Below are 17,744 nucleotides of genomic sequence, written 5' to 3' on the forward strand. Positions count from 1 at the left end.
AGAGCACTCATAGAAGGAAATCAAAACCTCTTGGTTGCTTTGGTAATAGTGTGACCACTACTTAATAGGTACACGATTGACGAAAGCTCCTGCACTGTGCTTTTGTTTTACCGACTGGCTGCCATCTTTGATGGACCATCCATTAATGTACCACCCACTCCCACTCAGTAAGCCAAGATCTCCACTACCAGATCTTCACTGTTAGAGCCCGGCATTGTTCACTACCTTTTGTGTTAACAGTGAGGATTGTTTTTGTTTTGAAGAGAAGTTACAGATATAGTTACACGAAAAGGTCAAACTGTTAATGGTCTTAAATAAGTTAAGGCTACCTGACTAGACAAGGAATCAGGGCTAGGAGCAATTGTGTGGGCAGCACTTGATAGTTAAGGAGCCCAGGAGTGTTAGACCTTTCAGCTCGATTAGCTGTTTTCCTTGTTTGTCAGATTATGTGCAAAAGAAATTTTGCTATGAAAATCCACTGCCTTAAATCAAGTCATAAAAGTTACCCAGCAGAATCTGAAAACAAACTAAGAACATGGACTATCTCAATATAATATAATGATTGTAGGCACCTGAGTGTTTGTCAAAAGTAGACAATGAGCTAAGGTTTATTATTGTTTTTTGGCAAGGACGATTCACTATAAAAAAAAAAAAAACCCAACAACAATGAAACGTACAATCCTACTCAAAATCTGAACACTTTCTGGGTCAACTAATTAACCAAATGCTAACTTACATCTATGTATATATTTTCCCATTTGATACCTTTTTGCAGGAAAAACTCCTAGTAGGACCCTGAATTTGGGAAAGTAAAAAAAAAAAATCTGGTCATTTAATAAACACAGCATTTTGTTTCCCTTCACGTTATTTAGTTTTCTTAACATTATCAAACACACATACACACACACACAAATGGGCAGCACCAGTGCATCTACTTGTCTGTAATTTTAAAAAATTAAAGATGCTGTCAAGAGTTGAATAAGTCAATGAATCATAGCATAGTCTTTCTTAGACTTACTTAATGATGGCAAGTGAAGAATTCTGGTTAAAAAAAAAAAGAAAGAAAAAACAACCAGCAGTTAATGAGCTACTGATCAGAAAATAAGTGCATAAACAGTATCATTGTAGCAGCAAAATACAGTTATTGTTAACATTCTGATGCACCTCATTTATTATTTTGTGCAAGAAACATGACCACAGTCTGGCCAATTCCAGATTTCGAACTAAATTAAAACTCATACTTAACTGAGCAAATTATTTATACTTAACAATAAAGGAATTAAATTCACCTCTCACAGAAATTATTTTTATAGACATAAATCATGTGGTAAATAAAATACAAAATAAATATCAATGACAAAAAGTATCGGAATCAACTCCTATAGCTGAATTTGAAGTATAAGGAAAGATGATTTTACAATATATGTATTTTACATTGTCTTAGGTCTTTCTTACGCTATCGAGGTAAAGCCAGCCATCTGAGATACATAGTTCCGGTTTCCTTTTATTTTTTGTTTTTATTGAACTCAACCATAGCCATTTGATTGCAGAATTTATCTGTGACTTAGAGAAACCATAAAATGTTTCATCACACTTGAGTCTGTGCTTTGTGTTATTCTTCTTAACTTTCTCTCATCTTCCAAAATGATGAACATGAATCCAATCCTGTATCTCACAACCGAGAAGAAAACACCCGCCGGGTCTTGGGCAGTATCCTGTGTGTGGCTACAAAGCATTCACCTTAGATATCCGTCCGCGGGAGATGAAGACTAGGGGTAAGGAGGCTTGGAGAGACAGTGGAGAGGGGCGCAGTGTGGGCTGGAATGTGGCTGCTCATCAGGGAGAGCTAGGTCAGGACTGAAAATGAGAAACAAGCGTGTCAGCAAGAAACGCATTTACAGGAGGCCAGGCATACTCTTAAGAGTTACAGAGACACAATCTTTTCATAGAAATTTTAAAAACATAAACACAAATTTTGCACAGAAAATAGTTTAAAGCATGCCAAGACGACTGCAGCTTTTCAAAAACAATGCCAAAAAAACCAAGAACAAACAAAAAACCTTAGGGAAATGACACGTAAACCCTTCCCCTAAGGTCGCTCTATTCAATTTCTGCACACAGTCTCATTTCCTCTAGGTCTCTGTGTTGCAAGATTTCTTCAAATCAGTTTTCAAAACTTCAATATGCACACCATCTACTTGGATCTCGGTAAAATGCAGCTTCTGATTGATAGGTCTGGGATGGGACAGGAGAATCTTCATTTCCAACAAGATCGAGGGGAGTAGACAACGTTGGATCAAAGCTTTAGAGGACCCACAGTTCTCTGCTGGATCTAGATTCCCTAGGATAAGTAATTTGCCCATGGAAGCCTAATTTGCTCTAAGGGTTCCCACTACTTGCTTTAGTTTGGCAGTATAAGTAAAACAGGACAGTTTTAAGACTTCCTAGTTATTGAGCAAACCATGCACACTTCCAAATAACCACTTCTGAGAGCCTCCTGTTTAAATGAATGTATAAATGCTCAGGCTAATTAATGTCTTGATGAATAATCTTGAAGGATAAGGGAGTAAAACTTCCTAAGGTAAAACTACAAAACACTTTTGGGTTTGGACCCTCTCAAAGATGACTGACTGGGGGAAACACACACTATGGGTTTTTTTTTTAATCGAAAAAGACTGGCATTTTTCTAAAACTCTGATTTTCCCCCTCATATATTATGAAATTCAGTACCATAGAATTCATTTCAAATCAGAGCCATTTAATTAAGCCATGGCCCAAATAAATAGATATTTAATAAATAATTTCTTATCTATTTCATTTTTATATCTAAAGTTAATATTATCATGTAATTCATTAAAAATTAGCATTCAAAATCCTTTTTATCTTTGGTACTGAAATTATCCTTCAAGTGTAACTCTTGAACTTTAAGACAAAATTATAATTATGTAAACTGCTGATCTACTTGAGGTCATCCTTAGTTCCCAAACTCTTTGAACTGCTATGAATTTACTTTCAGAGGACAGCGCTCTTCTGTACTAGTTAGAGCAACCCGTGATAAAAATGACTTTTCCTACCTATTTTTAAAACGTGGTAGGTAGCCCTGGGAGAGCTGAAGCTTCAACATTAGGGCTTAAAAAAAAAAAAAAAAAATCATTGCATGGCAAGGTTCTTCCTCCCCACTGCAGACGGAGTCAGATGGCCCAGGAAACACAGCAGCAGACAGACTCTCCCACAGTCCTAACAGAGCTTCTCTCTCTGTTAGAGCTGCATGGTTTAGAACACGTTTCTTTTTTAGGGAGCTAAACACATTATTCAACGTAAGTTATGGCAAGTAGTATGGGGTGGTCACGTTATAAAAGAAAGATGTTGGAAGTTCCCATGTAGTCTAAATACTCTTCCCAATCAAGGAAGACAAACATTTCTTTTCTTTTCTGAGCTAACATACAGCATGATTTTGGTTTCTGGACGAAGACAAAAATTTCTGCTGGACCAGCTGAAGGGTGTGGCAACAGCTGAGCCACAGGTTATGTAGCTCACTTGGCCCAACACCATCGCATTATGTCATTCATAATGATTTCAAAATGAGTTCACTATTTCAGATTTCTTACATGATTTCAGATTTTCATAAATATTTTATATTACACTATTTCTACTTTACATGATTTCAAAATGTGTTCACTACTTCAGATTTCTTAAATGATTTCAGATTTTCATAAATACTTTATATTATACTATTTCTACTTTACATGATTTCAAAATGTGTTCACTATTTCAGGTTTCTTACATGATTTCAAATTTTTTTTTTTAAAGATTTTATTTATTTATTTGACAGAGAGATCACAAGCAGGCAGAGAGGCAGGCAGAGAGGAGGAAGCAGGCTCCCCTAGAGAGCAGAGAGCCCAATGTGGGGCTCGATCCCAGGACTCTGAGATCATGACCTGAGCCGAAGGCAGCGGCTTAACCCACTGAGCCACCCAGGCGCCCCTGATTTCAAATTTTCATAAATACTTTATATTACACTACTTCTACTTTACATTTGCATAAAATGCCATCACACTATATACATTAAAACAGAAGCATTTTCTTGGCTTACCGTTAAGAAATTATTTCTTAGATGTAAATATTTAATAAGTTCTAATTATTTCAGGTACAGGCTGTATTTAGTTCCAATTGCTAACAGCCTTCAGGAACCCACTTGTTATTCAACCTTTACCATTTAAGAACCTACTTTTTGTAGGTAGATCATTTTGTAAACAGTAGGCTTACGAAACTGTGCCTAAGATGTAAAAATCGATATTTCTTCAGAAAGTTTCTTTTTTCGTCCCAGTAAGAACTCCCCGATAGAAGGGGAGAAGTGCTAAATCCCAAACATCTCCATATATTTAAATATTACATCTAAGGCTGTCCCATATTGGGCATTCCCTTCACATTATGATTATCTATTATCTATAAACAACTTTAATAATTTAGCTTTACAACGGAATCACTCTGTAAGAAGCATATATGGAAAATATGAGAATGCTCATTTATTTAAAACCCTACACCTAAAAAGTTATCTGAACATATGTATAAGCTGATGGACGTATAAAACAATTTTTATTCTGAGAAAACAGAGATAGAGAACACTGATCTAAAGTTACTCAACATTGTGAGCATGTTCTATTTCTCATGTTTCTCATTAAACGAATGTTCCTTTCTTTTCAATTCAGTGGTACTGGGTCAACATGAGAGATTGAAATTCTGATTATTCTCCTTACAGTATAATGAAAACCGGGGAGGGTCTCCTGGTGGTACAGTGATGTACCGTGGTGGTTAGGACAACACCTGCCAGGCTCGTTGGGCTCAACAGCTTTCAGGATGGGTGACCCTGGAGAAGTCATGTTACCTCCTACTCCTCCCCCTCAGTTTCCTTGTTTCAAAATGGGTGTGATAACTGTTCCTACCTTCTGGGAGTTGTAATGGTTAATAAGTGTAAAGAACCGAACACATGTCATGTACACGGTAAGAATTCAAACACTGGCTGTTAACTTTTCTGCCACCAAGAAGTGACAAGAGCAGTGAAGGCTTTAAATTGGATCCATCTGGCAGCAGGTGTGGGTGGGAAGGAAGTCAATTATAATCCCAGTGACTATGAAAATAAGTTTTTCCAGGTCTATGTGGATTTTATAATTTCTTTGGGGACCACAGAACCTGGCTATGCTTTGTTCATATGGGTAGAAACTAGAAACATTTGTAACTCATTAAATTGCTTTTCTTTAAAGTAAATCATCCCTGTGAAGGTGTAACAAGCAACCTAAATTCTGTAAGCTCAGAACATACAGAACTGGGGCAGGTAACCGTTTACTCAAACCAGTTCCTAAAAAAAAAAGTAAAGTGAAATAAAACTTAAAAAATTTCCCCAGTAGCCTTTCCCCTCCTTACCTAATTGAAACACTTAAAGAAGTAGGCTTCTCTATTCTTCCCCCAAGCAAATCAGAGAAGTTATGAAAGAGGCCACAGACCTTTGCTTTGAGGAAGGTAGGTACTGACAACGGTTAGTAAGAGTAACACATCTCGAGAGCATACTATGCATCGGGTCTGTGCCACACTGAATCCCTCAGAACTATTCCCTTCCTTACTTTACAAGTTAAAAAAACAAAAACAAAAACAAAAACCACACACATGTAGACAGAGAATCTTAGCTAGCAAAAGCAACTTTCCACTATTACACAACTAGCAGGGGGTAGAGGTGGGATTTCAACCCAAACAATCTGCCTCCAGGGCTCATTCCCTTATTCCTGTAATCAGCAGGTGCTGAACTTGGGTTGCGTGCCTGGTACTGTGCCAGGACCTGGCGGGGGTGGGGTGCTTGGTGGAGAAGGGACGGTGGCAGTGGGTTAAGACCCCATGTTGTTCACCACTGCATGCACTGGGTCCCACTAGGATGGGTCTGAACATTTACCATTATATTCAGTTAGTCACATCATTAAAATGACTCTATAGCTGGCTGTTATGATACGATGGTATTCATATGTCAGCAAAGAAGTTTCCTGAGATAAAAACTCTGTGACTGGAATCCTGTTGGCAGAGTAGACATCAATCAGGAGACACTGGCTTGGGGCTTATTTAATTGTGTACCTTCTCCTGCTAACTCCATGTCTCCCTTCTGCAACTGGCAGGCACAGCCCCCTCTGAGACCAAGTCACATGGGGGCTTTGGCTGCCCCCCGTGTTTCTGCGGAGCGTCTGGGGCTCCCCAGCTCTCCTCGTTTGAACCCCTGACCACATGCAGCCTGCTCCTGACATCCACTCCTGAGGTCTGTGGGGATGTATTTAGGCCTGCCCCTATGCCGAAACAGCCTTCCTCTGGTAGAAGAGTGACACATACATTAAAATACAGAAAGAACAATAAGTAGACTATAAAAGCCACACCAGACTATAAAAACTTTGTACCATCAGAGGCCAAATAACTGGAGATGAAGTACTACCCAGAGACGGAACGTCCTGAGGGGGTGCTCTGATGCCGAGTGCGAGTTCACCCACGTGGGGGTAAATTCGTGATGGATTTGCAAAGCTTTCACTGGAATAAAAACTGTCAACCACTATGGTGAGTGCTATGAAATGTGTAAGCCAGATGACATGTACATCACCTGATGGGTACAGACCTGTACCCCTGGGGCAAATAATACATTATATGTTAATTAAAAAAAATTGTTAACCAATTCTCCAATTTAGTGTGCGAGGAGTCAGTAACACTACCTTTAAGATTCCTCAGTTAATCTCACATAAAGGGCACTATCACTGTAAATATTCTTTTAAAATGCCAATTATAAATTTTTCTCCAGCCTTCAAATCCAGTTTTAATGAGGACAGTGAGTGGAGACAAAAGAGAAACGCATTCATAAAGCTGTCTTGGAATAGACAGGAGATATGCTTTCTATTCTTACTGCTTATTTGTCTGAGAACTATATTCTAAGGACAAAAGACAAGCAAAAGAAGAAGTAGGGCAAACATCCTAACAACTCCAAGTTTTGTACTTTGGAAGGTAATGAACCACTGCACTAATCCTAGCATTTATTCACATAAGGGAGCTGAAGGGAGCTCTGAGTCTACCCACTAGCAGCCAGTAAAATAAACTAGCTCTCCTGCCTGTCCACAGAGCACAGGTAGACTTCAGGTATCCAGAGTATGTTAGCATAGTCCATGTTTAAGATAAAATGTAGCAAATATAATTATGGATAGGAAGTTATGGTGTGGAAAGGAGAGCTTGGGATCCACGGATCTGACATGCAGCTGGGTGAGAAGAGAAAGGACGTCCGAATTTACCTGACAGTTGGGCAGTCTTGCCTCCCGGCTAGTTGTGAGCACTGTGGCGGTACGGAGGCAGCAGGCTGCTGACAATCTACAAGAAACTGATAAATTAGACATGTATACAAAGAGATGACGGAGCATCGTGTTAGTAACAGTAACGAAAGCAGTTGCCTGAGAGATTTAGTGAGGAATGTGCATTCATACAGAAACATCTGACATTTTATTTCCCCCTGAATAAGGTCAATAGAAAAGATGTTTTTCTTAATTAAATACAGGATTTAAAAATTAGTGATGCAAAATTGGTAGTGAGCTTTCTCAAGAACATTAGAATATATGTGGCCATTCACATTTAGTATCTGGATACATCTAAAACTATAGGGTCTATTAATATAACAAAAGATCTTCAAGTTCTGAACTTGAACACGATGGCAGTTACATGCTTAGCACCTAAATCTGCTTTTCCAAAATGGAATACATTCAGATAACTGCCTTTACTGTCAGGACACATGGGCATATTGTCAATCCCATAGGTACACTGAAAAAAGGAAGCATGCAATACAATGTTTTCCATGATTAAGGAGATATTAGAGAAAGAAATCACCTTTACAGTTTTCTGAAAATTTTACCAATCAAAAGCAAGATTTGTTAGCAGAAATATTAGAATGTTTATTATATAGTAAATTGTTATTAACTTGGACTGATGGAGAAAGCTAACCTGAATGGGAAGTCCACTTTTGTTATATTTTAAAGTCATATAATGTAACTCACACTAGATTAACAAAATGCTAGCTATTAAAACTCCATGTTTTAGCTAATCAGTTATGTTAATCATCTACTGCAAGAAAGACCATGTGCTGAGTGTTCTACACTAATGAAAGAATATCTGTTTATTGGTACCAGGCTGACTGTACTGGAGTCACCTGAGAAGCTGGTTAGAAATGCATGTTATACTTCTGCAAAAAGATTTTGCAAAAAAGTTAAAATTGGAGTTAGACTTGAAAATTCAATTAGTTTAAAGTAACTGCAGGATGTCCTCTCACTAAGTGTTCAGATGAAGTATTTCCTTGGCAAATTGCTTTCTTTATTTGTTATGTAGGTAATATTGAAGCCAAATTATCATAAAAACTCGGATTTACAAGCTTGAATTATTAAAGCTCTACTGAAATTTACATTCACAGGCCTGTATCTAAGTACCACTTGTTCTAAAGCCAGCCTATTTTCATTACAGCAAAATCTGCCTATATAATTCCAGAATACCAAAATTCATGCAAACTGCTGATGCTTTTGCTTACAACACTGAAAACACACTAAAGCTGTCTGTGATGTAAAGTACACAGGCTTGATTTGCGTTCATTCACGAGAACATCCTTACTGAAGGGAGCCTTTCACAGGCGGTCTTTGTTGCAGAGTAGCTTATTAATTATCACTTATTAATAGGAATGAGATCTGCTTCTGATTGGTAGCTGGTCTATAGATTATCACACTCAGTAAAAGTCCTTCAAATGTAACAATTCCATTTTCTCCACTTTGGGGAAATTTTTTTTTTCTTCTCCTTTAACTCCTTGTCTTCTCATTTTGCATCTTGATTAGCTCAAAGATTCCCTTTTGTAGAAACTCAGAGTCTTAAAGGATGAATTCCTTTATGCTCCTTTTATCTTTTCCAACAGATTTCCTATCTGAGTTATTATTTAGGGATGTCAAGGACTTTGAGGTGGTCAGCAGACATGCAGTTTTAAGTTAACCAGGAGAGTGCTGCCCTCCTATGGTGTATTTGGGTAAATACAACGGATATAAATGAAAATGAACTTTTGGAGAACCACTCTGGAATTTGGCCTCAGGTCTTCCATTTCCAGGCAGGTAAAAACTAAGCACTCCTATAGCAAAATTTTGGCCTCTGTGGAATGACAGGCCTTAGAATTAGAGTAATTTGAGTAGGGGGTTTAAATTTGTTTCCATATTTCGCTTACATTAGAAATGGGTTTTTTTGCTAATGCAATTATAGATTATTATTTATTCAAAATATGCTCTGTGATGAAATTTAGAGAGCAGGTGAGCAGAGGCACAGTGCACTCTCTTAACAAAATGTCAACGAGTGGTGGATATTCCTGACATTTGTAGTGAATATCGAATTTTTCTCCTTTAGAAGTAATATCACATGTTACAATACCTCAACAGGCCATACCGCCCTGAACACGGCCGATCTCGTTTGATCTCAGAAGCTAAGCGGGGTCAGGCCTGGTTAGTACTTGGATGGGAGAAGTAACATCACCTCTGGGCTAATTATTATTATTATTATTATTTTGTACTTGTTATCTACATTTACTTAGCTAAGTGTTATTTTTAAAGGATAAAAAGCAAATTCTACAGGTAAGATGGTGACAGATGAAAAAAGTGAAATTTGAAAAATGGACGTATTGCTCTGACTCAACCATCTTCTAAATCTCTCTTCTCAGGTTAACAGCCCTCCAGTTATATACCCATCTAACCCAGCCAAGCAGTGGATGTGTGACAGCATGGACTTTGTAAAATGAAAGGAGTGAATTGGGAGATTGGGAAAATCCTTCCTAGTTCCGAGATGCTATGGGTTCTACATAGTCTCACCTGCTCTTTCTAGGATCTACGCCAGGGGTAGACTCACTCCTGAAGGAGCGAGGCCTCATCTCATTACGTTTGAGGGCATAAAAGATGAAAATTATTTGACCCAAACAGGATGCATTAAAGAACGCCAGCAGCCACTGTTGTCCTGTGGGCCACCAGAACACAACCATTCAACAATCAAGTTACTAAACTCCTAGTACGTGTTCAAAACTGTTAGGTACTGGGGACAAAGGGAAAACAGAGAAGATATGGTCCCTGGCCATTTGGGTAAGACAATCATATTCAACGAGCAGTTACAATAAAGTGTCATGATGATGATGATGGTGACGATGATGATGGTGAGGATGATGACGGCACCTAGCACTTATTTATTGCCCACTGTGTGCCAGGCACTGTGGAGGCACTTAACCTGCATGCTCTCCTATAACCCTGTTTTATGAGTCGCAGTTGATGGATGAGGAAAGGGGGATTTGGGTTAAGTAGCTAGCCAAAGCCCACTAAGAGATGGATCTGGATTTAAATCCAGGATTGCAGGATCCAAAGGCTAGACAGAATTTACAGACATATCACTGCATTGCTTTCCATGATAGGGAAGTGTAGGGGCCTCAGAGCAGAAAAACTTAACTAAATCTAAATGGTCAGGAAATGCTTCCTGGAAGGTTGTAACATCCAGGCTAATGCCTTAAAAAAATTTAGCCAGAGAACTTCTTAGCAACTATAAATGGCTTATAGTCTCTACTAATAGCAATAAAATATTTCATCATAAAATTAAAGTCTTTTGAAATGCTCAGAACTGAATTAGATCATTCATAAGGTTACAGGACTGTACATTCATAAGGTTACAGGACTGAGAAATGTCAGAGCATACTCAAGAGATTTTTAGTGCCTCAAGGGCAGATGAATAAGGCATATGACAGCTTAAAGCATCTATAGGTCTGTAGTGACAGACATAGGAAGAATACCCATGTATGACATTCCTCCATAAACAAAAGCCAACTAGAAAGGAAGGTTAAAAAAAATGAAGGAGAAAGAAGGAAGGAAATTATTTGCTGAACCATCATGATGTAATTTCTCTTAGGAACTTAATGTTAGTTACCTCTTTTTTAAGTCTTAGCAACACTCCAGGGGCATTATTTTCACTATTCCTACCACAAACAAAAAAATATTTCTGATCTATGGGACTATATCAAGATCTCATATACCCCGAGGCATTTTATTCCTTTAACACCTTTCAGGGCCCAGAAGCAAATACAGAGCTGGTGTCATAGGAGGGGCTCCCCAAACATTTGCTGATTAAATTAATAAAACACGATCACCATATATATTAACTCACCCACAGTCACACTGCTAGGAAGTGGCAGAACAAGGATTTAAAATCAGACTTTTCTGATGCTGAGGCCTATTTTCTACTCTTTACTCTGGCTGGCACTCAAGTTGACACCAACCACCTCTAGAAAATGTTAGGGTCGGGGCGCCTGGGTGGCTCAGTGGTTAAAGCCTCTGCCTTCAGCTCAGGTCATGATCTCAGGGTCCTGGGATCGAGTCCCGCATCGGGCTCTCTGCTCAGCAGGGAGCCTGCCTCCTCCTCCTGTCTCTCTCTGCCTGCCTCTCTGCCTACTTGTGATCTGTCAAATTAAAAAAAAAAAAAACTTAAAAAAAAAAAAAGAAAATGTTAGGGTCATAGTCAAAGAAACATAAGTAAGAACTTCAGACAGTTGAGAGAGTAATTTGAACGTACCCAATTACTTCAAAAACACAAAGCAAGGTAAAGGGTGCAAGAATGGGGATATTATTCAATGTCTGTAAGTTAATGAATGAGGAGAGAAATTCTGGTCATAGGGTTTTTGCCTCAGGCTTCTACTACTTTAAACTCCCTATGGTAATTTAGAAAATTAACCAATTTTCTAAAAGTCAATGTCTTAGAAAGTCCCATGAGCCCACTGGGAGGGAGAGCCCCATGTGGAAGGAGGCAGGGAACCCCTCTGTGTTTGGGTTCCACACCGGGCTCAGCTGGCAGTGCTGAGAGGTGGGTGAGGACCCTATGGGTGAAAGCTGATCCGTAGAGACCATACCCAACAATCGTGCGGCTGCATGGACAGCTTCCCTGGTACCCAGATGCTCTGTGGGAAGTGGAACAGCAGCTCTCTGTGGCAAACATTCTCCTACAGAATGGCCAGCACTACAGCCCCTGGTTTTCCAGAACGGAGAACTAATGCATCCCTACCGCTTCATGAGCACCCGTACTCCCTCATGACCACAAACTCCCCAGGTGCTGCACACTTTTTATGAAAACTCTCTCTGTCCCTTGAGTTTTCCTCAGGCCAAATAGGGTAAGTTCTTCCTCACAGGACACATTTTCAACTTCGCTCACTCTCCTCCTTGCTCTTTGACCATGTTCCAGTGTGTGCAACAGTCTTCTAAAAATGAGGTGTTCTGAAAGGAAATCATGTGTGATTAGATGTGATTGGTGGAGTGAAGAGGCGGGCTTGCCTCATTTGAGATATCCTCACTCTATTAAAAGAGCAGAAGCCTGCATGGCAATTGTTTTTGGCAGCTGACCTGTTTCATATGAGCTTACTTTGGCTACAGATGGTGCTATCAAGTCATGCTTCATCCATCCTGTACTTGGGGTGTCTGGAATCCCAATGCAATATTTCACACACTTAATTTTTTTTTTTAAGTTTTATTTATTTAAGTAATCTCTACACTGAATGTGGGGCTTGAACTCATAACCCTGAGATCAAGAGTCACAATCTCCTCTGACTGAGCCAGCCAGGCACCCCCACATACTTTTTATTTTATATTTATCTCTAGTAAGTCTCACCTTTTCCTCCCTGATGCATCTTTTAGATCCTATTCTATAATTTAGTATATCAACGTCCTCTCCCTCATTTCTCCCTCAAATCAGAAAATGTGATAATCATGACCTTAATATCTTCATCTTTATCTAAGAGTAGTAACTAATAATGGGGTCAGGCTACGTAGAGACCATATTTCATAAATATCCATCTATGAATTTGGGCCCTTTAAAAATGTCACTCAATCAGTTATGGACCCCAAAAATTATATCACCACCTAGAATTTTCTCTCTTTGTCTAAAAGATATTTTATAAAATACCTGGTTAGTTGTTTGCCAAAATTCAGGTATATTACGTTACCACTTTCCCCTGATCTTATGAGATAAAGAATGAAAATGAGTATAGCATAAGTCTTTCTTGATGAACTCATGCTGGCAGTCAGTAATCCCTAATCTATATGGCACGTACGAAACCCATTCACTTCCAGAAATTTGCCTAGGATCAGCCTCAAAGTTGTTGGTCCATAGGTTAGAGAAACGTCTTTCTTTTCCATTGTATAAAAACTCTATTTCCACATTTCTTCCTCTAACCCACATAGGAATTTACCTTCTCACTTCCTTATTCTGTTTCTCCCTGGGTACCTTTTCCTCCATCTTTCACAAAGCCATGATTTTTTAGCATCTTTCCTTCGACAACAAAAGTAAGGAGGAAAGCCATGTGTATTTTCCTTTTTTTCCTCTTCTCATTTAAAAATGGCAACTCATATACTTAAAAAATTGTTGAGAAAAATAAAAATTCATGATACAAACAGCAAACATGGCTCATGGTGAGACAGTTAATATCTCTGTTAACTTGTACTGTTTCCAAGACTGTTAAAGAAAGATAGGTTCAGTAATTAAATTTAACCACTTAAACAACTGCTGTTGTAAAACAATGACATTGCTGTTATTTCCAAATAGATACCACTTTGAAACAAATAAATATCCTACCTAGTTAGAGTAAATGGTCGATTTCAATGAGGACAGATGATTAACAGTAGACGAAGGCAGAGGCTTTAACCCACTGAGCCACCCAGGCGCCCAGATGATTAACAGTAGAAAAGCAAGAATGTTTCATGATGAAAGTTATTAAACAGAAGGTCGACAGAAATAGCTATGAATTGTCCAAAAATAACTACCTAGTTAATGATCAAAGCATAGAGACATCCTCTTTTGTGTCCTTAAGGGAGACAGAAGGATATCTCTCTTTCTTCTTTCTGCACACCTGGTCATATCTTCCAGACTACTCACTAATTGAGATATTGGCAATGACAGAAAAGGGAGAGCAGGCAGAAGGAATGCAGAAGAGGAAAGGATGAGAAATAATGGTAACGTATTTATTAAGTGCTGTATCTATGCAGACATTAGGCTAAACACTTTACATGCAACAGCTCTTTAATCCCTAAAAAAACTTAAAGAGATGGTTTTTGTTTTTATTTTAGAAATGACAAACTGAGGCCTAGGGAGGTTCAGGAGTGTGCTTGGTCACCTTCTGTATGATTTTTTATAGTGAACAAAAGCTTTCTGGCACTCACAAAACAACTGAGTTTGGCTGCCATAATCCTCATTTTAGAGGTCAGGACACTGAGGATCGGAAAGGTAAAGTGATTTTCTCAGGGGCTCTGGAGAGAGTGGCAGATGAGAACATGAGCCCAGTGGAATGCCCATGGAGCCCATAATGGATTAAATTTTGTCACCCCAAAATCATATGTTGGAAGCTCTACTACTACCTCAGAATGCAACTACATTTGAAGATGGGATCTTTAAAGAGATAATTAAGTGAAAATGCTGCTGTGTTAGGTGGGCCTTATCCGGCCCGATTGCTAGCCTCTGAGCAGATAGGATTGGGAGATTTAGAACAAAGACACCAGGGATGGCCTCACACAGGCCATGTGGGAACTCGGGGAGAAGGTGGCCATCTACCCGCCAGGGGGAGAGGCCTCAGGAGAAACCAAACCTGCCTAACCTTGATCTTGGACTTCTAGCTTCCAGAACTATGAATAAATACATGTAGATTGTTTAAGCCCCTCAGTTTGTGGTCTTTTGCCCTGGCAGTCCTTGCAAACTAATATGGAGCCCTTGTACTTGCTCCAAAGTGGAAGCAATTGTCACACCTTCTCTTACCTTTCACTCTAGTCTAGGTAAACTGAGAATAGCCAAAGTTCTCTCATATTTTTCTAAACTCTAAGCATTCTAACAGTTGGGACAAATAAATATGTCTTATTGGGGAAGACTAAACTGATGCTAGAATATGATATTTGAGTCATTGATAGAAAATACACAATTCTAGGGACACCTGGGTGGCTCAATACACTGAGTGACTGCCTTCAGCTCAGGTCATAATCTCAGGATCCTGAGTTGGGAGCCCCACGTTGGGCTCCCTGCTCAGTGGGGAGTCTGCCTTCCCTTTCCCTCCCCACTTGGGCTCTCTCTTGGTAACTTTCTCTCCCTCTCTCTCTCAAATAAATTAAATAAATAAATAAATAAATAAATAAATAAAAAGAAGAAAACACACATTTCTAGGCACTGAGCTCTGAATTGGAGATAGGAAATTGCATAATTATTAAAGAAGAGCCTCTCAAACTCAGGAATTCTGGATAATAACACAAAGGTGCTCCTCATCATTAGCTACTGACATACTTACGCATACACCCAGGTCTTAAGTGAGGGCTTTACACAACAATCCTTGAGCATGGACAATGGGTGTACCGCAACGATTTTCTTCCATCTGCCAACGATGTAGCAATTCTCTGTGGTCTCCTCATCCTCCTCTTCATTCCCATTCTCTCTCCCCTATGTTCCTCAACTTCCCTCCATTTCAGCATGAGATTTAGTGTCCATCAGAGACACTTTGGTGTTGAGTTCCCTGCTCTACCAAACAACAACTGAAGGAAACCAAAAAAGGGGACTTAACGGATCTGAGTCTCCATTTTTCTGTTAAGTGAGGACGATAAATACCACTCTGCAGACCAGGTGAGAGAATGCCTGTGAAAGTATGAAGCCCAGGGTCTGCTGACAGGAAGAGGTCATTAATTACACATGAGGGACCAAGGGGAGGAGTCAAGGTGACCTTGAGGTTTTCAGCCTCAAGCAATGAAGTAAATGCCATCGACAACAATGAAATTTAAAAATCCAAGACAGACCATAGGGTGAAATCATTTTGACAATGATCTTTCTTCTTCTTCTTCTTCTTCTCCTTCTTCTTCTTCTTCCTCTTCCTCTTCCTCCTCTTCTTCTTCTTCTCCTTCTTCTTCTTCTTCTTCTTTTTGCCTCTTTCATTACATTCATCTGAAATGCTCTTCTCTTGGTCTATTCAGAACTAACAAGTCTCATCTTTGTTCCCGACCACCCAGGAAGAAGTGTCTGCTTCTCCTAAACTGCTTTAGCACTTATGGCATCTCCTCCAGCATTTCTGCGTACAGCTCTGACCACTGCTGTCCTTGCAGTATATCTCATCTCCTCCATCACTCTATGTGGTTCAGAGCAGGGCGGACCCTACCTTATAATTCTTTGTTTTCCCACCATAGTTTGCTTGGGGATGCGTGCATTAGCATGTATTACTAACATATTGATTTCACCTTCCCTAAAGCATCCTTGGATTTGCTTCTCTATTAGTACTTTATTAATGCATTGTCTGATGGATCCATTTGAAGAAGGGAGAATTTAAAATTAGGCACTCCTAACACAACACCTTTCTGATAAAAGTTTTAAAGTTAACTTAATAATTTGGGGGAGATTATTCTTCTTTATAATTGTAAGACCTTGATATATAAATCATTAAAATAATTTTAATTGCCATTACTTAAACTGTGCCAAATAACATTAATACTGAATTATTCCTCACTAAATCTACAAAATGATTAATAGTGTGTTAGTGAATTAACAGAAAAGTTAATGGTAAGAAGCATCAAAATGCATTCTCCTAATAGTAACAGCTTGAACACTGAAGTACTCCTATGGATGTTTATACACATAAACTGAAAAAAACAAACAAACAAAAATCATACATACATAGTAGAGAATTTAGGAAAAAAATAAGAAATATTTAAACTAGAAACATTTTATAAAGAAAAATAATAAGGAGAGCATGAGATAAAAACATTGACATAAATATAAACAGTAATCAGGAAAAATCTAATGATGAACTTAATGGTACATTGACACTAATAAAAATGGAGAGCTGTGAACAACTTTTAGCATTTTATAATCAAACACATAGAGTTGGCTATCTCATCCCTTTTTGCCAAACATATGACATATCCTGTTAATACATTAGTTTCTCTGAAAGTATCCACAGATAAGACAATAACCTTATTCCCAACTATTCAGGAGTGTAATCTACTAATTCATGTCACCAAACACTTCTGCCTTAACTTTCCATCAGTGTTTAACACAGCAAATTCCATTATAGGTTTATACCCTTGACAGTCAGAAATAATCATTATTCATCAAAAGTTTCCAAAGAACAGTAAAGACAGAATTATTGAAATACATAGAAAAAAAAAAATTCAACGTAGACAATGCAAAAATATGACCTGATTACAAATCTTAAAAAACATCTGGCTCTGCCTTCATGCGTATGACAACTGCATATAGTTTATTACATTTTGGTAACAAGCATTAAAGTGGTCTCCAATGATGTAGAATCAGAGTATGACTTGTGAAGAAGAAGAGGGAGCATTTTTAGACCTTTCCGTCATTATAGATTAGACAAAAACTTTCACCCAGCTTTCCATTTGCTGTCCTGATGGCTATCATCTGACTAGCTGATAAAAAAAGCAATATTCACAATCTATTTTTTATTTCAAAGCTTGCAAGAGAAATATACAAATGCCCTGCAGTATAGTCAACTTTCTGTTCCCGAACAAGATACAATGAAACCATGAGCGTGTGTGGAATCAACTGCCTACCTTAGGAAGACAGAAGATAAATTTTGGGGGAAGGGGGGCGGTGATAAAATACAGTGGCACCAAGAGGTAAAAGTACATTTTGCTGCCAGATTCTTACACCAATTAAACACC

General features: G+C 38.6%; 1 protein-coding gene across 3 annotated transcripts in view; it reads right to left on the bottom strand.

Annotated features, from left to right (window-relative positions):
- Positions 1–1,604: 1,604 nt before the first annotated feature.
- Positions 1,605–17,744, bottom strand: part of LOC111161327 (BICD cargo adaptor 1) — a 219,944-nt gene continuing 203,804 nt past the window's right edge. For 2 of the 3 annotated variants that reach the window (XM_022524924.1, XM_022524925.1), the window contains 2 exons: positions 7,305–7,380; positions 1,605–1,857 (listed from right to left, as the gene is read on the bottom strand). In XM_022524924.1, coding sequence (XP_022380632.1) covers positions 1,770–1,857; positions 7,305–7,380 — 164 coding nt within the window. In that variant the 3' untranslated portion in view covers positions 1,605–1,769. Of the gene's footprint in view, positions 1,858–7,304; positions 7,391–17,744 lie in introns of all 3 variants that reach the window. The other variant, XM_022524926.1, reaches the window with a different exon arrangement.

Source organism: Enhydra lutris, unplaced genomic scaffold (genome assembly GCF_002288905.1).
Source record: "Enhydra lutris kenyoni isolate GAN:26980312 unplaced genomic scaffold, ASM228890v2 scaffoldscaffold84, whole genome shotgun sequence".
NCBI lineage: Eukaryota > Metazoa > Chordata > Mammalia > Carnivora > Mustelidae > Enhydra > Enhydra lutris.